Here is a 20,899-nt window from a genome sequence, read left to right as displayed (position 1 = left end):
AGCAGTCACCACCACATCCTGGTTTTACAAGGATACATCTCCTCACTGCCTTGGCTCCTGCATTACTTCTTCCCACAATTCCTTCACAGAGCTATGGCTTCTCAACACACACCCACCAGTTACTCTCTGCAGCTGAGCTCTGCAATCCCAAATCATTGTATAAATGACTACATTTGGGGTCACGGTGAGCCCTTGCTCCAGATGCGTTAGGCATAGTTCTGCAGCCCTTGAGAATCCAACAGCAGCAACAATCCCTTGTTCTTGCATTGCCAAGAGGTAAAACTATTTAAACGAAAATAAAATTCACACTTCCACAGTGAAGCTAGTCATGCAAAATGTTTTGCTCACTGTTTCCTGCTCCTGTATGTCTGGAGCTGCCTTTTTCTTTTATAAAGCCTCACGCCACAGGTATACAGAAGAGACACATCAGAGCTGTAAGAACATCAAATGGCTAGAGACATGCTGAAGATTGAAGTGGATAATACTCATCTCAAATTTCAGATGGCTAATATTCCCCCAACAGTGCTCACACCATTTTTGGAACCATCCACTTTAGCCTTAATACATAAGAAGGGGAATCTGGGATTTTGCAAGTGCCAGGTATCCAAATTTTCTCCAAAATGTCTGAATCGGCTTTTTAAATAAATTTATATCCTAACTGTTCTTCTGTTTTATTTGTTCCCTCTATTTTAAGCTCTCAGGTATTCATATTGCTGGAAAATTGACTGGCCCAGTATTCTTGTTCTCCAACAAGAAGTATCTCAGAGCTGGCATCCCATCTCTGACCTTGACAGCCCCCTCCACGATGACAAAGTATATCATGCCTGTGCTCATTCAGTCTCCAGCCCCTCTGATACAACTGCCAAAGGAGGTGCCAATCATCAGGGTATTTCCTTTCTGCCAAGGGCTGCCAGCTTGGCTAGCGTCACATTAGCAAGAGCCAGAGGATTGCTAGAACCTGGCCAGCAGAAGAGTTTCAATTTTAGCAGATCCATCCAGTAGCACATTATAAAACAGCAGCTTAAAGTCTAGCTGACTAATTAGGTCTCCAGCTTAGAATATTGATTTTGGTTTTAAATGCTTCTCTTTTTTTTGTCTTCTTTCCAGTCTTATCGACTGTCTCAGTCTGGGTTTAAATCGTGCAGCAATATTCAGCAGACTAAGTGGCTGTAACAGCAACTGCCCCTAGACACCTAGCGTGCTTGAAAAACATTAGGAAATAGTGTAAACGCTCTAAAAGGAGAGGATAGTCATTTTCAACAATTCAGCTTAAAACAACTTTGATCCTGGCCCCGATTCTAGGAAGTACAAATAAACATTGGTGAACTCTGTTCCCAACTTTTTACATTCTACGACACCCATCAGCGCAGCAGCAAAGGAAAAGAAAAGAACACACGTTTGGAACAGATTTAACAGGCGTTTCACTCATCCAAATTGCCTTGAACATGGGGCCTCGAATCGCAGGGTAACATTGCCACCAGGCGGGCGATCGCTCCCCGTTGGCGTGCCAGCCTCTGTCCTTCGGGAGCTCTGGCAAAGCTGGAGGGGCCCGTGTTTCACTGGCCCCGACCCCGCTCAACAAGCGGGCATTGTTTGAACACCTGCGCCCCCCGCACAGCTGGCAGGGTGCCAGCAGCGCGGCTGGCCACGGCTCAAACCGTGCCCTTTGCGGGCAGGGCGCCGGCGAAGGCGGGGGCTCCGTGGCAGAAAGCTGGCAGAGGGACCAGCGAGGGAAGGGGAGACGGCTAAAACAGAGTTTCAGGAATGCCATCAGTCTCCCTTCCCCGCACGCTTCCTCTGAAAGCACTCTTCTTCCCGGGGGGCAACACCCTGCAGCCACCGCACTTCGGGAAGACGTGTGCCCGCGGTGGGAAAGGCTCGAGCGCTCATCCAGCGCCCGGCGATACAGCAGGAAGCACTTTCAGAATTCCAGGCAGCCAGGGCGGATTGCGGGCCTGTCAGCTGGGTCACACCACAGCAGGACACAAACAGCAGCTTACAAAAACCCGCGTGGCGCTCCCAAAGCTGTGATAAACCGGAAGGCCACCTAAAGCTTATTATTCCCTGCTGCAAGAGAGAATTATCAGGAAAAGCAGTTACTGGGCTGCTCGGCTTCCTCCTTCACCGAAAGCTGGTGGAGAAATCTATTCGACAAACCACGGCCTGTTTACAGCACAGGGACAGGGCTATCCTCACAAGTCATCAAGGCAGTACAGCCACGGACTGTTTCACAGACTAAAGCAACAACTTTTATAGTTGCAGCCAAAAGGATTTTTTTTTAAATGAAACCACCCCAAAAGCAAACAAAATGTTTGACAAATGAGGTAAAAAAGTCCCTTTGTTTGCCATCTCAAAATTACATGGAGTGATGCTCTAGGAATAAGTGAACTAGAATAAACCAGATGATTTTTAGGGTTTCCGGAGTAACGGTGACAGGGACAAAAATCAAACGAGCAGCACTTAAGTGCCATGGCACAAGCTGCCACAAGAAATCTACAGTGCAGAAGAAAATGCCACACGACGAATTTTGCACTTAAACTACCAGCAGAAAGACAATCTTGACCTTGGCCTCGGCGTTGGTATTTCACCTAGTTGTCCTGCAGATAACTCGTCACACCTACAGTGACTTCAGTTATGTCTGTGATCATGTGTGAGACGATGCAATATTCCTACAGCAACCGCAGTTGTTATTAATGCAAGTTTCTTGGGGAGAAATAAAACAGCAAGGGAGATATCAAGCTGTTGTTTAAAACAACTTCTTACACGACCAAAATCTTGGCCCAACTTCTTGCATACCGTACCAGTATTTTAAATAAATTTGCTTGTAAGTATTAGTATATTTCTGTTCAGGATGAAGATAAAATTTTTCATGACTCCAAGTTTAAAAACTCAGAGAGCAAAACAGTATTGGGAGTATCAACAGCTTTGAGTTTTGTTGTTTCAATTAATAATACCCTGTTACTACTACCATGCTACAAAAAGACTGGCACTGCATTCCGTGTGGAAATACAGTTTTTGTTAAACTGATGTGTCATTACCTCGCTCTCCCGCTATTTACTTGTGCAATGCCTTTTGAATTGCAACTCTTCTGGAACAGGAAAGCCCAGAGGAATCGTTACGGTTCTGTTATTTTGGCAACCTATTGTTGAGAGACCTTGGAGCAAATACAGTGTCTTTATTTTACACTGACACTACTCTGCACAGCTGTTTTGGGAGGGATCACTTTCACAGTCTCTTAGGCAGGCAACGTTATTCCACCAGTGTTAGAATTGTAACAGTACTCAAAGCACCGAAAGCCAAGCATTAGCTCCAAAGATGTACTTTATTTCTTTATAAAGCAGATTGTTTAGGCATTATTTCTTTTTGTGAACATCCACTGTATGATCAGCAGGTCCTGCTCTGAGGACATAGCTGCTTGATAATAGTCAAAGATTCCAGCACTAGACGACAAAAATACAGATGCATAGAACAAGTGCTGCTCAAGAGCCAACGGTCTAAACTGCAACCAGTTCAAACAGATGGTATGACCAAAAATACAAGTACAGCTCCAGCCCAGCCAGAACTGCATGCCCAAAAGTGGAGTCCTTTTCATTTCAAAACAAAATTTGTATTGGGCTTCCTGGAAAAACGACGACAGAAAAATCCCCAAAGCAGAACCACCACACCACGCTCCTTCCCTCTCCTTTTAAAGTAACTTTTAAACTGTCCCTTATTTCACATCAAAATCGTGCTGTGGCACACCAGTACTTTATGAAAGACAGAAAAACAATTGAACGTAGTGTGAAGTAATAGTGAGTGGTTGGTAGTGAGCATTTCACACTTTATCCCAAGACTTTTGTTCCTTTTTCAATTGTCATCCTCACCCCAGGACTTTCACTTTTATTGACAGGTGTATCTCATTCAAAATTTGCAGATTTCTCACGTTTGGTATTTGAGCTCAGTGCATTAACAAGTGCTTCTGGATGTTGTCTGTGCTCCTTGGGTACGTAACGGAGTCCCGTCACTCCAAGCAGAAACAATAATTCATATACTGTCAGCCCAACACGCAAAAATGCACAGAAGGCATGTTGATGCAGCGTGGAGAAACACTCCAACATTGTGAGTCCTCATTCTGATTTCCACGTTGTCCAATACTGATTGAGGAAAAGTGTATTTACAAGACTAGTACACAAATATTTGCATTTGGTCCTAGGCACCTGATTAGTACTGACAATCTAAACTAAAATAGAAAATTAAGTATTATTCTGGTCCATTACAGCCTTTTACTGTGACTTCTCTAAGTTGAAGGCATGATCCTCAAAAAAGGAGGAGTGCCAATACCTTCTGATAAAGTACTTTCCTACGCACCATTCAAGTCAATGAAATTACAGGATGGAAAAGCCTTCTACCTAAGCAACTTACGAGAGTTATCTGACAGGGGTCTCATATCTAGATCTACAGAGACAGACAAGTAACACACATTCTTCTTACGCTCCTTTGTGGTAATGAGACTCAAAATTCACTAGATCTGAGTAGTCAGATAACATCCTAATTGCTACAAGACCCGAATTTATCATCAATGAGAGAAACTTAGCTTTAGCAAAGAGCACAAGCAGATTTGCATCTACACAGCCATAACATCCGTTTCTTTCAGCGAGCACCAAAACTAGAAGTACTACCACTAATGGCAACAAAAACTAATTAGAAGGTTTTACAAAGCTGCCAGTTTGACCAAGTTTCAGAGTTGCAACTCTTAGGCACAGACTCTGGCAGAATCTAGATTGACCTGAGTTTTCTGCTTACAGAGGAGAGGTGGTGGGAAAGAACACATTCCTATCTTATACAGAAACTTGACAACAGTCTCAAGCCAATATTCAACATCTGACAAGGTCTAGCGTAGTAAAGACAAGACAAGACATTTGGAATTAGACATATCATTTAGTAAAAAGAAACAACTGCCTCCCAAATCTGCTATACTGGGGGAAAAAAAAAAATCAAACACAAAACTGAACATATTGTACACTGTTTGTGCTTACAACCATAATTATGGAACTTGAGCAACAGTGGGAGAGATTTTTCTCACCACTACTGCAAAGGAGCTGCAAAAGCAAGTTAAATGGAATAAAAAAAATCCCTTCCAAACATTCAGCCCTCCCCACAATTATTTATTAAAACCTGTAAAGGCTTCAGGTATACTAATTTTGAAAGGGGCTCAAAAAAATTTCAGAGTCATTGAACTAAATCCAATTCAGAAAGCTGATTCTCCTAACACATAATTAAAAACCAATATTATTTAAAAAAATTATTTTTCACTTTTTCTCATCAATTTATAAAATGCAAACAGTATGCTAGAAAAGTCTGAACATAAGGGAATGCACTTTGGAAACATTATTAGAATATGTGTTCCTGTAGAATGACACTATCAAGTTTACATTACTTCTTTTCACCTGACTGGCTATATCTTGAGAATGATTCTCCCCTCTTTCCTAGGTCCATGAGAAGCTACGCTTAGAAAAGAAGAGCTCCCATACTGCCAACTTCACTCTGTTCCTTTACAAAAATTTCGAAGTACTGATAAATGATAGTGACAGCGAGCAAAATTCCAGTTCCAGACCCAATTGCCCCAAGGAAGTCTGCCAGCACAGAGAGGGCACCAATACAGAGACCACCAAATGCAGCAGCTGTAGGGATGTACCTGTAAAACACAAAATGAAAACTGAACATGTACCATTAGAGTTTGCTCAGGATATTAAGAAACATACTAGGGCTAGAGGTATATGGCATCTATGAGAAATATCCAGATTAGAAGCTTTTTTTTCCCCTCAGAAAACCAATCCCACTGAGAACCGAAAGACGACTACAGAGATAATCATAGAATCATAGAATGGTTAGGGCTGGAAGGGACCTTCAAAGGTCATCTAGTCCAACCCCCCTGCAAGGAACAGGGATATCTCCAACTAGATCAGGTTGCTCAGGGCCTTGTCCAACCTGGCCTTGAACGTCTCCAGGGATGGAGCATCCACCACCTCTCTGGGCAACCTGTTCCAGTGTTCTACCACTCTCATAGTAAAAAATTTTTTCCTAATAATGTAACCACGTGGTTAAAATGACAAGAATGGAACCAGATGAACTGAAAAAAAGTCAGTGGCAGAATACTCTCTTCTCTCATAGGTCTACCAACCCAACATAAGGAACATGCCACAGTGCCAGTACACTAGGTGAAGAAATAAAAAACTCAACCTGATAGAAGGGAAAAAAAATGCTAAGTTAAGAAAAGAAAGTATTAGAGTCTACCATGTAATTAAGCACAAAGATTAAGTTTATGGCTACTTGCTCCAGTCATTTGCAGATGACTGAAATCTATAGTTACCGTAACATATCTGTTACATGAAGGGTGCGTAGGTCCTACCCTGAAACTAGAAAACCTAGAGAGACTGACCCCTGCCTACCTCTGCATCTAGTAGATTTAAATAACAACTCATCTTAAAAGCAAGGTCTGTGTGAAAACAGTACTCAAGACGTAACAACACATTAAAGATTACAGTAAAAAATACTTATGCACCAGTTTCAAGTAGTAAAGTACACTCAAATGCTCGTTATTAACTATCCTATAAACAGTACAAAAGTGAAAAAATAGAACAAAAGGAAAATACAAACTCCAGAATTTAAAGCACATTCTTTAATTGTAAGGCAAGAATATGCTGTACTGTGCAAGTGCAGCCATTAAGAAGAGACAATATTCTGTCTCATGCATGTAACATTGAAGCTGAAAGGAATATCTGTGTTCTAGGGTCTAGAAAATGGAAGTCAAACCGAAATTTGCTACGTGGCCCCATAACACTTTGCCTAAACAGCCTGTGAAATGTCTAGCTCACCTGTTTAGTTCATGTACCATCGAAGTTTCTCTGTGGCCTCGCATTACCATTTGTTGTTCTTTCAATTGTTTGGCAACCTGTATTGAATGCAGGAATGGAGAGTGTGAGTTTGGCGTCACTTGCCAAAGCCAGGGAACTCAGTACTACAGAAAACCAGAAGCAAGACATTTCAGTGAATGGTGGTAGTTTGGTTTTTTTTGTTCTTGTTGTTTTTTTTTTTTTTTTTTGGGGGGGGGGCTCTTTTTTATATTATTCATCTGAGTTTAAAACATCCAGTATTTTAACTTCAGATAGATTATAGTCACACGCACTTTTCCACATTGTCAATTATGCAAAGAATTTTCGATAATTCTAGTCCCATCGAGAAAAGGAAATCTGGAAATTGGTAGGTGCTCATACACATAATTCAATTCCTGTTTTGCCACCTACCCTTCTCTTGGTTAGGATTTAGTAGTTGTTAGCAAAACCATCCTATGAAGTGTGCGTTCCTACATTTCAGTTTCCTACTCTCAGTTGATCTATTTTATTTGTGGGGTGACATCAAAAAGGATATGACTTAAAGAATCCCTTCTTGGAACATTATTCTTAAACTGGATTTCTGCAATTGTACAGGGTTACAGAAGAGCCCTGCAAACGTTTTACTAACAACTGAGGGGAAATGAAACTCTAACAGGGGAATGTCTAAAGCTGCCTGTCACCGAATCTACGGTACTGAGGAAACACAATTTCAGAGAATTACGCTACAGGTTTTCCACTATATTGTGAACATTTAAGTAAATGATTTGGCAATTTTTATTTTTGACCTTGTTTACATGAACTTAAAATAATTTTCTTCAGTACCAGGAAAGTATATTGAAGTGTTAAAAGCTGTATGTTGGTTTATACCGAAATGAAAATCTGGCTACACATGGCTGCGAGGGCCTCCCTGCACGCCTGACAACAAGCAGCCAGATGCAAGTCCAAAACAAGAGTCCTCAAGCTGTTACAGTAACTGTGCAACTACTACATATTTGTTAAAGAACGGATTAAATCATTCCATATGGCTGCCAAACTTGATTTCCTACTCAAAAATTACACAATACAAATATACCACAATGACAACTATTTTCCATCTTGTTTTCCAATTCCAATTTCAGAAAGATATAGCAGCTGAATATCAAATATCCTGTAGCAAATGGAAATTTTGAGAAGCTAGGTTCAGGTACATTCATGCACTGCACTGTATTCTCTGTTGTAAGTGCTCTCAAGTTAGAAATAACAATCTCTAGTTAACCTTTCCCAAAAAGACGTAGATATTCAAGTTTTACCTGCAAGTTGTTAAGTGGCAATTGCCTTGCACACAGTGCACCTGTCACTTGGCACTGAAAGAGCTTCTACCTTTCATGTCACCTTGCCTCTCCTCACACTGATCAGATGTTACATTGCAATGTGCAAAGTTTCCCAATGCCAATGGCAGCAATTATTTGGGTTTTGTTATTTTTGAAAAAGTAGTAAAGAAAACAAGGGAAAAATCATCCGTTCTGCCCTTATCCTCCCTTCTTGCAAAAAACAAACAAAAATTGTTATTTTTAAAAGCTCTTTCTGATCCAGAATCAAAGTCACTGTTTACACAAATGATAAATGTTACCAACAAGATTACCAGCATATTACCTATTTCAGAAGAAAGTCATTCTTGTTCTTACAACAGCCCATTTGTTGTCATCATGTCAGCTTACGTAACTTTATCATTTTAAACTTACATCTTTGGCAGACGAGCCAGAGACTTCAATCCATGTCTTGGAGAAAAATGCACAGGAGCCCAACATAAATACAATATAAACAACTGCATGGACGGGGTCTTCTAACACGGAAGAAAAGGACTCTGGAGGTGACAGATAATAACAAAGTCCACCAACTGGATAAGCACGAGCAGGGCCTCCAGATGATGTGTCCTAGAAGGAAGTAAACAGTCATCAGCTTTCTCACAATTTCTTAGCCATTAAGCTAAGCCTGGCTTTGTATCACCTTCATGTCACTGTGTATCTTTACCACTACAGCAGTGCACAAAGATGCAACTTTACTGTGACAAGCAGTTTCTAATGTGGAAATGGAATACAGTAAGGAAAAGCAAAAATACCTAGAACAGCAAAGAACAGCCCAAGGTAAACAGAGACTTGAAATCTACACTCATAACAGCAAGTCTCATACTCTGCCATTAATTTAAATCACTAATCTAGGAGTTTTAGTGTACATGGCCACCTGCAGAAGTGTGCCTTCATGTTTAAGAGAGACCATCTCTTCAAGTACACATTTTAACAGAGCTCTTATAAAGCTGTATGCAAGATCAGAAGGAATACTCACAGACCAAGTGCCCAGCAGGCTAACCAGTAAGTTGCCACTGAAGCGAGCAGAAAGCATCTGGGAGATGACGTACAAGTTTGACACCAGGGCAGACTGGAGAATAATGGGAATGTTGGAAGTATAGAACAGCTTGATGGGGTAGGTGTTGTATTGGCCGCGGTAGCGAGCAGATTTGATAGGAAGATCCACTCTGAAGCCCTGGAAAGTTTTCAAAAGAAAGTCTCCCATTATATCTTGACAGGAACCCCTACCATAGGTCACAAATTGCAAGTGCAAGGTCTTGACAGCAACAGAAACAAAAACCTCCAATCATTTTGTGCAAGTATACATACTCCACGCAGAGGGCTATCCATGCCAACACTTATGCAAAGGGCCTGGAAGCCTGCAGGATTGTCTCAACTCATACATATAAGTAGGTATGAAAGATGTAGACATCAGAAGAAATCTGAAGTTTCAAGAAAACTGAATAGGACATCCAGGAAAAGAAACATTAAAACTACTCAAAACTTTTGATATTCTTCAGCAGTTTGCTGCAACAAACAGTAGAGACATACAGGCTTAAAGACTTCAAAGTATTTTCCAGCAAAAAGTAATAGCATTTGGGTTAGGCAATATTACATCTAAACATCCATCTGCTTTTTTTTCAGAGACCAAAGCAGGTCTCAGGTCTTTTATGTGGCTACAGTAAGTGAGGAAACTGATTAAAAGAAGCTAATATTAAATGAATATCCAGACGTGCAGGTACAAAAATGAGTCTTCTGAAGGCACTAGAGAGTGAAAATATAGTTTCCTGTAAAAGGAAGCAGATTACAGAGCTAAATCCATACAAACAGTTTTATAGCCCTCTTTATTCCAACTGACCTGGAAATAAATTACGATAGCAAAGACAAAAATGGTGGCAATCAGATTCATAAGGTTGGGGAGATTCTGACGGTAAAAGGCCTCACGAAGAGCTCTGACTTTGTCTGTACGAGTAGCCAGAAGATGGAACAGAGCAATGATGGCTCCCTCAAACTCCATGCCTTGGAAAGGAAAAGAAAAGAAAAAACAAGTTAGGTATGCTGTGATTATCTCCAAACTTCAGTGCTTTGTCCCATTAGGCAGACTTCTGAACTACAGGATTCAGAATGGGATTTTTCTCCCACTCTTTTGCGTCTCGAGCACACTCTCAGAATTTTCCTACTGTCACCCTCCACATCACAGAAAAACAGGCTGGAAGGTAGTTCAGGAATCACCTGGTCCAACCTTTCTTGACAAAAGCACAGTCTAGACAAGACGGCCCAGCACTCTGTCCAGCCAAATCTTAAAAGTGTCCAATATTGGGGAATCCACCACTTCCATGGGGAAATTATTCCAATGTCTGATTGTTCTCACTGTGAAAAGTTTTCCTTTTATGTGCAATTGGAATGTCCCCAGGAGTAACTTGTACCCATTATCCCTAGTCTTTTCCATGTGAGTCCTTGTCGAAAGGGAGTCTCCACCTTCTTTGTAGCCACCCTTTAAATACTGGAACATGGTGATTAGGTCTCCCCAAAGCCTTCTTTTCTCAACAAATCCAGTTGTCTGAGCCCTTCCTCATATGGTGGGCTTATATCAGCTATGTAATTTCCCAGATTTTTTTTTAAATCCTCCTGTAGTGGCCCTGAAACTAAATCATAACTCTATGATCAAATGGGATAACTTTATTGGTCTCTAGAAACACTGACATTCATCAAGCTCTGTTCCCTCTTCCTCCTCCCCACAAAAAAAAAAAGAAAAAAAAAAAAAGAGGGAGACAACTTGCTTTCTACTATCATTCGTGGTGAGACACTAGCTCTTGTTTGTCACAGCAAATGTGACATCACTTATGTTTTCTATTATACAGCACTGTCTTGGTTAGTCATCGTCTTAGAAGCAAGAATAGCACTGTGTTTTGAATTCAGTATGGGATTTGGTAAGAGAAGAATGTTGATAACACACGGATGTTCATAGTGGATATTAAGGACTTTTCAGCTTCCCACGTTTTGCCACTGTGCAGGTGCACAATGAGCTGGGAGGGAGCATCGCTGGAGCAAAGGACTCAACTCCTAACTTGGGATTTGAGCTTAGATTTAGGATTGAAACTCAAATTGGCCAATGGAATATTCCATATCATGCAACATCATGCCCAGTATATAGATGAGGGTTGGCTTGGAAGTTTTTCTCTCTTTGGGGCTGTTGCTCTTCCAGGATTGTAGTTTCAAACTTCTCTGTTTCCAGATCATTAGCGAGGACAGGTCGGGCATTGGTCAGTGGGTGGTGGGCAATTACACTGCGCATCACTTGTTTGTACATATTATTATAACTTTTATATAATACATTAAATTATTATTATTTTTAATAATTAATAACTTGAACTTAATTTTATTTCAATTATTAAATTGTTCTTATCCCAAACCACCAATCTCCTTCCCTTTTCCCCCTTCATCCTCCTCCCCATGCCCCATGGGTGTGGAGGGTGAGCAAGCAGCTGCGAGGTGTTCAGGGGCCAGGAGGGTTCAACCACAACAAGCACTGAACAAGACCACATCCTGTCAGGTTTGGAGAATAAGGTCTTTGGAGCAAAGAGTAAGATATGCAAGGAGCAGAAAAAAACAGATTATATTTGTCAGTTAAGTTGAGCAGCAACTGTAATACAACAGCAGCCTCCCATTATCAAGTTTTAATGGAGATACTGTAGGAAATTCAAGTTCAGGAAATATCTTCTGAGATACTACAAAATTAAAAAGAAACAGCTTTGCACTTGCACCTTGCATAGGAGCAGTTGTTGTACTAACAAGATGCACTACCTGGCAAACATATAGCTAAGATGTTAGTAACAGCATTTGCCATTTAAGTTAACATTCTTAAAAAAAAAGATTTTGCCTTTTTGTACAAAATTGAAACTTTTCCGCATCTGACATTTCTATATTTTAACTGATCATTGTACTATACTACATAAAAAATGTAATGAGTTGGAATTTTAAAATAGGAGGGAGAAGCCACTTGGGTTCTCAGTTTCATTTGCTAAAACAATTCAATCCTAATGCAAGCAAAGAAAACAGACTATGCCATATTACCTCGCCCTGTGTTCACCGTAGTGGGGCTGAATGCTTTCCACACAATAGTCTCACAGATATTGGTGGCAATGAAGAGAGAGATGCCAGAGCCGAGACCATATCCCTTCTGTAGCAGCTCATCCAAGAGCAGAACTATCAATCCAGCAACAAAAAGCTACAGTAAAAAAAAAAATAAATTACAGCATTAGTCCCTTGCCTTTTAAATTTTTGTTAAAAAAACTTGTATTAAAAGATAAGGAAAGACTATATCCATGAGGAAGCTGGCACACTTCGAACTTCTTCCTCTGCATGTGGGGCAGGCAGTCTGTGAGGCTGATTTTTTGACGCTTTCAGAGGGAGAGTAAGTAGACAGTACTACAAATTACCTGAATTGTGATAAGCAAGCAGATACCAGCACCCATCTCAGATGGGTCTCCATACATTCCCGTCATTACATAGACAATAGACTGCCCGATGGTAATGATCATTCCAAACACTGTAGAATAAACAGAAAAAGTATGTGTTTGTTCTGGAGATTTATGTTAGTGGACAACGAGAGAGATATAAATCACTTCTTTGTAGAGAAAGCTGGGAGGGAACACGTAAGTCACAGGACATTGAAATTCAAGGGCAAGTTAAGTTTGTTGTCTGAAATCTGGCACTGAAAATATAAATATACACAGACACTTCAAAAACAAATACACTTAAGCAGCAAGTGGGTTTGGCCACCAAAGATTGCTTTAGATACTGAAAACACTGAGGGAGTTAAGATATTGCCTTAGCAATTTATGATTCTTTTTCCCAGTAAACAGATCAGTAAGTAGTATGATACAGCATCAAATAGCTAAAGAATACTCAAATTTTTATAAGTCATTTATCAACTGAGCACAGAGATCTCTTACAGCTGAGAAAGAACCACGCTTGAAACTGCAAGGTAACAACTACAACAAACACCTTAATCGATACCAACTTTTTTAGGTTAACACTGACCAACACAGTTCAAAGGCTGGGTCCCCACAGTCTCTATGTTGCTTAGTTTATCTGGTGAGATTACAGCAGCAATGCCAATTGCACAGATAAGCTTCAGAAAAGTTTGAAAAGTAACAGTTCACAAGCCAGAGAGCAGTCAGCAGAAGACTGATGAAATACAGAAATCCGTAGCACAACATGAACACACGGCATGACAGAAACCCACATATCTGACTGCAACATTCATCACATGGTAAGTTTACACTTCCAGTTGTTGGATACTCTAAAACAGCCTTTAACATCAGCTCTTACTCACGTTTCTGTGCTCCATTGAAGAGAGCTCTGTCCTTTGGGGTGTCACCAACTTCGATTATCTTGGCACCTGCCAAGAGCTGCATAATGAGCCCAGAAGTGACAATAGGTGAAATGCCCAGCTCCATCAACGTACCTGCCAGACACAGGAAGAACAATGAAAGAAAATAATGGGGTGTACTATACCCAGGCACCTTTGAAGTTCAAAGTTTGTTTTTTTCCACCCTTTACATCATGATGGAGAAGATATAAAACTCCAAATTTCCATAAATGTAAAAGGTTTCAATGACAACAGAAGCTTGCTAAAGGTCAGTCTGATAAGTAATGCAGTGCTTCCTAGTACCTTACACACCATGTTCGCTGAAAAAGACTTTTGCTGTCAGGGATAGATTTACTCTGCATAAAACAACATCGGTATTTGCCTTCTGCCTTTGACAATCAGTCACTTTATTATTTGCAATTTTAAACAGGAAAATCCAAACTTTTTTCAGGAGAGCACCAAGTTGCACCCATATATGCATATCTCATTATGATATAAACTCACAGAGAGCCCAAACGACACACATTCTGTGAGACAGACTCCAAGATGTCACCCAGAAAACCACAACACACGTCTGAAACACAAGCCAAAAAGTCTGAAAGATACAGAGAGACTGCAACAGCAGTGAACTGTCTCTCCTCTAACCCTTTTCTCCCCAAAATGCTCCTTAATTTTCGTACACATTATAGATTGCATATAGTCGACCATAAACTCATTTTGTCCGCAAAGTTGTGCCTTTCCAAATGCTACACTGGTTTATGATTTTACACTACATATAAAATGTCTTTTTCTTCTCTGCTCCAGTTTTTATCTTCATTAAAATAGAGTGTCATGTGAGAACATGTCCAAAACCATTTTGGTCCAAGTTAAAAAATTCCCTCTTGAAAGACTGACCATACCTCTATTTGATGCCAAAATCACTCTCATCCAGTAGAAAGGATCTGCTGAGTCTGAGGACATGATACCAAACAAGGGAATCTGCATTTCCAACCAAAAGAGGAAAAGAGGATTAAATTAGAAACTTCACAACATCCTTTAACCATTTCAGCTCTTCCTTAAAAACAAGGGAAAGAAACATACCTGGCAGCATACTAAAAAGATGAAGAGAGTGATAGCTGTCCATAGTACCTTTTCCTTAAACTGAATCTAAAGCGGAAAAGAAAAACAACAAAAAACAAAGGTGATAAAGCTGTCAAGATAACAAGACCTAGTCAATTAGGCAAACTTTCATAGTAGCTAAAGCGCAGCTGATTTGCTTGTGAAGAGACAAAGTACATAACATCCTAAAGAAAATAACTCACTCCTCATCATTTTCATACTATATAAGGCCAAGGAAAATGACTAAGCCTTATCAAAACTTCAATCCAAAAAACCAAGCTTATGCCAATGGTAGTTCATTCTAGCACTTCCACAGAAATGAGTCTTACGTTTCCACAAAAAGGAGCTTCTGGTGAGAAAAAACTAAAAATACAGAGAAGCTTATCTTAGCAAATAATGTTAGATTAGAATTTAAGAAGTAAAGATTTTCAAGTTGCTATTTTAAACTACTCTACACTCCAATATGTGCTCCTTTCAGCATCTCACCATTCACTGCTATGGGCATAACAATATCTGTACAATTGCATTTACCAGCAAATATATTCTTGTACAACCGTACCCACAGCACAGGATGTACTAGACAAGCACTCCACTAAAACCAACTGTGCCTAGAACTACCATTCTCCCAACAGGAAAAAAAAGCAAAAAAATCCCACAGACACAGGCTAAGCTGTAAACATTTTGTATTACACAAATACAGACTTTAGAAGAAAATTGTATTAACTTACCTTCCGTTCTGGCTTTTGGATTTCAGGCAAGATAACACAGAAGGGCTTGATTACTTCAAGAAATTTTACTGTAAGGAGGTTAAAAGACAAAGTGAACACACAGACACAAAGCGCACTGAGAAAAGCTCAAGCACAACTGAATTTGGACACATACTTATGTATTAAGAGTCCCAGTGAAGCAGAAAGCTTTGTTGGTTGTTTTGTTGGGTTTTTTTAAATTTAATTCTTAACTGTTCTAAATACACCTTACTCACTTAACCTCTGTATAGGTACAATATGGAATGGAAACAAGAAAAAAAAAGTGAAGTGTTTTCTCTTTTTACTGAGTAGGCTGACAGCGCAAAAAAGCCCACCTTGGCATTGTTCTGCCCAAGTTTATCAATACCCTTGAACTTTTATCTCATAATAGCGTCTCCCATAGTCTGACATTTGAGAAACGCTCAAGACAGTTTTACGTCAGGGTTTACATTTAGGCCATAGAGCTTAAGAATTCCTACACACTGTTCATAAACAACAAGTCGAGTTACTTTACGGAACATCTCATGAAAAGATCTCCTTAAGGTCAAAAGGACATATTCTTCGGTCAGAAAAGTCTCAGTCTTAGAATAAGCACACAATAGAAGATGGCATCTGCAATATCACAAGTTCTCCTATGAGCACAGGGATCTGATTTTGAACAGAATTAATGCTAAACTTGTCAAGGCAAATCTAAGGCTGCACACATATTTCGGCCTGATTGGAATTAAAAAGTGTACAAAGATGCAGAAAAACTGAAACTACTGGTGGCTTTCCTCTTATTTGTTGAAGGCAGACACTTCAGTGTCAATTTTGTAACACTTTGAAGACTAGACCATAAAAATGACTTAAATTCAACGATTAATTGCCTGAAAAGTTACACTGCATTGTGGTTTTCAACTCAAACCACATCGTGATTCTCTTCTACATCTATGGTAACACACAGATCCACTAAGACGCTTTTCAAGCAGCTCTTCCTCGAGGCAGCAGACTCTAAAGATGACCGTTCACTCGGATTACGTCTAGACTGCAGATCACTATTTACAGTTTACTCTGACACTGTCACTGATTTTTTGGCTTAAAGCGCTATCACCAATCACCAACATGACGGCGCGGTCACCACGCATCGCAGATGCAGCTCCCTGTCCTAGAAAAACCTGCCGTAACCAGCAAACGGGCCTTTTACCGTGTGGAGGGATGGCGGGTGGAAACGGAGGGAGCCGACACACCAGAGGAAGGGAAACCCGCGCAGGGGCGGCCGCAAAGGGGGTGCCCACAGGGCCCAGACGGGCTCCGGCGGGCGAGGGCAGCGCGGCGGCCTCTCCGAGGGGCTCCCCGCCGCGCTGGCCGCACCGTGCTGGAGGCGGCGGGGGGACCGGGCCGCCGCGCCGCCCGTGACAAGGGCCCGTCCCCAGGCGCCTGTGAGAGGGGAGCCGGCGGCCGAGCTGCGGTGCCCGGGCCGCCACGAACCCGCGGAAACCCCGCTCCCCGCCCTGCCCGCCGCCCGGCCGAGGCGCCCCGGTACTCACTGCCCATGGCGGCCGCCGTACGGGAGCGAAGAGCGGCCGCGGAGAGACACGTCAGGGGCTGATCCCGGCCACCCCCTTCCGCTTCCTGCCACGCGCCGCGGCCGCACGCCGCCGCCACTGCGCAGGCGCCGCCACCCGCGCCGTCCCCCAGCGGCGGCGGCAAAGCGCCTACAACTCCCATCATGCACCGCTGCCAGAGCGAGAAGCATTCGCCAACGGGGGCGGAGTGTCCCTGATTCTTATTGGCTCCCCTCAAGTCCATGTAACCAATCAGATTAGGAGGTGGCGCGCGGCTTGCCGGGAGTTGTAGTCTTGGTCCGTTGGCCGCCATCTTAATGAGGTGTGGGACTGTGGCGTGGGAAGGGCGGCGGCGAGGTGCTGAGGTGGCGGGTTAGTTTGAGGAACGCGTGGTATAGCTACCAGAAACCTTGACATTCATTCACGGGATTTTGACAGATAAATACATAAGTACACACGTAAAATTTGTTTTCTGTGTTTGTGTTTTCACGGTGGAATGTTTTAGGCCTTTCGCTGCTATAACAAACTCCCTGCACCCCCGACATCATGGCAGCCAGTGGTGGTGTGCTGCCGCTGTGTGCCTGAGGCTGGGCTTAACACACCCAGATCGAGATGAGCTTCTAGTAAAACATAAAACATTGCTGAAAATGTGAAACAGGGTGCCTGTGTCAAAGAAGTCGTGGTACATTGACATGTCACTTCATCATCCATGGGCACCAACAAGTGACATGTGCTCATACCGACTTGCTGCTGAAGATGTTTCTCTCTGAGAGTCACAGGATGTCCTGTGTGCTTTCCAGGCCTTTATAGAGGGAGTTATCACCAGTTTCTAAAGGTAAACAAGTCAGACGAAAGAGAAAAGCAAATAGAAGTGTTACTACAAAGCAATTACAGTTAGCATAGAGGCTCTACGAAATCCGTAACGGCTTCCACAAATCTCCTTGTTATTTTCTAGGTACTTATGTATGCTTTGTTTGATCATTTGATGCCTACTTTTCTGAGATTAACTTTAAAAGACTACTCTTAGTTCTCATTTCCTTTATTGTTCCCTTCCTTTTTGATTGGTGGACAGTATATTTGCTCTTCTCCAGGCTTCTGAAGCCATACATCTCCTCTAGGAGTTGTTGAAGACATCTGCCAATGGGTCTGAGAATGTTTTAGTCAGTGTTTGTCCAGAGCAGCTTATTTCAAAACATCCAGTTCATCAAAACAGGTTTTAGTTCACCCGTTTCTAATTAGAGATAAAGCAACTGCTTTCCATCTGACATGCTGTCTTGCAGAGTAGATCGGATAAGATTGTTTTGATTACTAACGTGGGCACCATGCCTGGTTTACCAGAGTCGATAGGTGGAAAAGAAGGAAGAACTAGCAGTGGTTTTCTGGAAGTCTGGGCAAGGAAGCAACAGCAGTGATCCAGGAGATCAATGGTAGAAGCATGCAACAAAATGCCAGAATTTGCTGAATTTATTAAAATAAAGCAAACTATTGTGAGAGGTGCCGATAACATCAGATCACTGCTATGTTAGAAAGGGTAACATGGCTTTATCCTTATCTAAATGGCTCATCTGCTTTTAGCTCTTTAGAAGTCAGGTGTCTAGGTAGTTGTCTAGACTCTCTGTGGTCAATGGAGATACAGGCACCTCTGGAGAAGTATTCACTCCACCTATTTTACACATCTGTTTTCAGATTAGATGAATCATTCTCCAAAGGTGTCTATCACTGTTGATTACAGAGGGAACTGAGGTGGCTACTTCAGACTAGATACCTATATTTTAGACACGTGATATGAGAAGAGATGAAGACGACCCATGAAGACTAAAGGTGTCTTCTCAAAAGTCAATGTACTGTTTCTATTGTAGTTGCTCTTTTGACAAATAAGTGCCAATCTTCTCGAGTCTTGGTCTATTTCTCCTCCACAGTGATAAGTCTATCCTTAAAAATTGGCTCCGTGGGATACAAAGTCACACATGATTTTTGTGCTAGTAACCTTTATCTATGCCATAAGAATAGGTAAAAAAATGGACTGTGATTCTTTGCATGGCCTACCTGTCAGACTTCTTGGGTTCCTGTTGTTTTTGAAAATAATTTTAGACAATAGGATAATTTGGTTTCCTATTGTAAAAAAATGAACCTCATAAATGCACAGAATTGTCTACTTGGACATGGAAGCTGAAAATTCATTAGTTTTTGGTTACATCTCTATTTTGTCCATCCTAGGTCTGAACAACTTCACATTTGGGGTGAAGAGGGTACAGTCCTATAGCTGGAATTTGCCACTGAAGTTCAATTCTAGGTAGACAAAATGGGTGATGAAGGCCAGCTTTCTTAGGACCTTACAGTGAAAAAAAAAGCTATTTTGCCAAGTGAAGTAAAAAAACTGTGTAGAGAGGAGCCAAGTTCAGCTCTGTCTGCAGAACAGAAGAGCAAAAGAGGCTGAAAACAGAGTTGTTGGGGAATGATTGCAGTAAAGGCATGAGAGACATTGGGGTCAAATTTTGGCCTGATGTGACTCCCTGACTTTGATAGTTTATCTGGGAGAGCTATTTTGGGAGCCAGTTGCGGACTGAGTGACAAAAAAGGGGTGAGGTACACTACGGCTGGTTTTCACACTGTGTTTGGGAAGCACCTACTACTGCAAGAGGACTGAGGGCGGTGCCAGCTGGTACAACTGGGATGATGATGAGGAGGAGGATAGCATGTAATTAATAAACTGCTCTTCAGACAACAGCAACATCGGAGAAGCAGACATAGATTTTAAACAGCTTGTTCTTTTCATGTTTTGCTATTCTTTGAACCAAGTCAATCCCCCTTATATAACCAAGCTAATCCTACTTGGGAAATAGCATAATTTAGGACCATTAAAGCATTAATATTCACTTACTGGCTCTGAAGTTTGCTAGCCAATGGATTCCACTGTTTCACACAGTGCAAATCTTCAGCGTTTACTGCAAAATTACAGATCTCGATATACCTCTATTGCATTAGTACAAAGTTGGCATTTAATTACTGCTTTTGAAATGGGGCTTCGCTCTGTGGCAGCTGACTTCAGACTCTGGATCCAATCGTGCTGAACGGTACCCTGATGCAAACAACAAAGACTATATGATTGCTTATCAGCCAGAGGTAAAAAGCTGGAAATAGAGGTGGAGAGTAGAAACAGGGAGAGAAGCACCACTGAATTTTTCCCTGCCTCCAAATGGTTCCTTTTAGTTCTAGCTGCTTTGCTCGCAGAAACTGGCTACAATCTCTATTGGAAGAGATCACATTTTCCACATCTGTGACATGCTCACGCTCTGTTCTCACACCAGTACGTTTTATCAGCATGTGGAAGCTTGCAAGTTGTGTTGAATAAAGGCCTTTTTTTACCAGAGAGGCTGAAGGAGACTCTTAGCTGTCGTTACACCAGGTCTCATCACATCTGTGGGCTGGGATCGCTAGAGGGCATTGCAAATCTGTTCGTTTCTACACACTTGTGTTAAGTGTACACACACACACGTTCACCAGTTAATAATTGCAGCATTGGTCTGCCCGAGAGGTCCCGTGGTAGCCGTAGTGCTTTGTGCCCTGGGTCTGTTTAAGAGCAGTACTCGTACGCGCTCCGCGATTTTGATGCCCAAACTCTGCCGGTAGTAGTCTGTCTAACCACAAGGTGGAAGAACTGCTTTACTTGTGATGCCTTCCCAGCTTGCAGGAAATGGACACAACTGTGTAGGCAAGTTTTATTACTATCATTATTTAGTTGCTATAGTGCATCAATGCCCAAGGGTCCCATTCAGGACCAGAGGTCCTTGTGCCAAGTGTAATATAGATACAGCCCGCAGTCCTGCAAGGAGATTCCTGTGGATAGATCCCAGAGCCCCACGCAGTGCTCAGTCAGCGATACTTCAGGAGATCACTATGATCTCTTTCTCTGCATAATATGACTGTACCATTAGAGATC

The 20,899-nt window shown here is 41.7% G+C and overlaps 1 protein-coding gene across 1 annotated transcript; it reads right to left on the bottom strand.

The window, feature by feature from the left end:
- Window positions 1-3,308: 3,308 nt before the first annotated feature.
- Window positions 3,309-17,023, bottom strand: SEC61A1 (SEC61 translocon subunit alpha 1). The gene is made up of 12 exons (XM_086618868.1): window positions 16,942-17,023; window positions 15,398-15,465; window positions 14,652-14,717; window positions 14,471-14,549; window positions 13,536-13,667; window positions 12,637-12,746; window positions 12,272-12,425; window positions 10,056-10,216; window positions 9,195-9,392; window positions 8,594-8,785; window positions 6,855-6,931; window positions 3,309-5,674 (listed from the first exon to the last, which is right to left on the bottom strand). Exons 1-12 carry the CDS (start codon window positions 16,946-16,948, stop codon window positions 5,488-5,490), a joined length of 1,431 nt encoding a protein of 476 aa, XP_086474994.1. The 5' UTR covers window positions 16,949-17,023; the 3' UTR covers window positions 3,309-5,487.
- Window positions 17,024-20,899: the final 3,876 nt, after the last annotated feature.

Source organism: Tauraco erythrolophus, chromosome 12 (assembly GCF_009769465.1).
Source record: "Tauraco erythrolophus isolate bTauEry1 chromosome 12, bTauEry1.pri, whole genome shotgun sequence".
NCBI classification, from domain to species: Eukaryota; Metazoa; Chordata; class Aves; order Musophagiformes; family Musophagidae; genus Tauraco; species Tauraco erythrolophus.
Note: the sequence above shows the minus strand (reverse complement) of the source record. Positions and strands in the feature narration are given on the sequence as shown.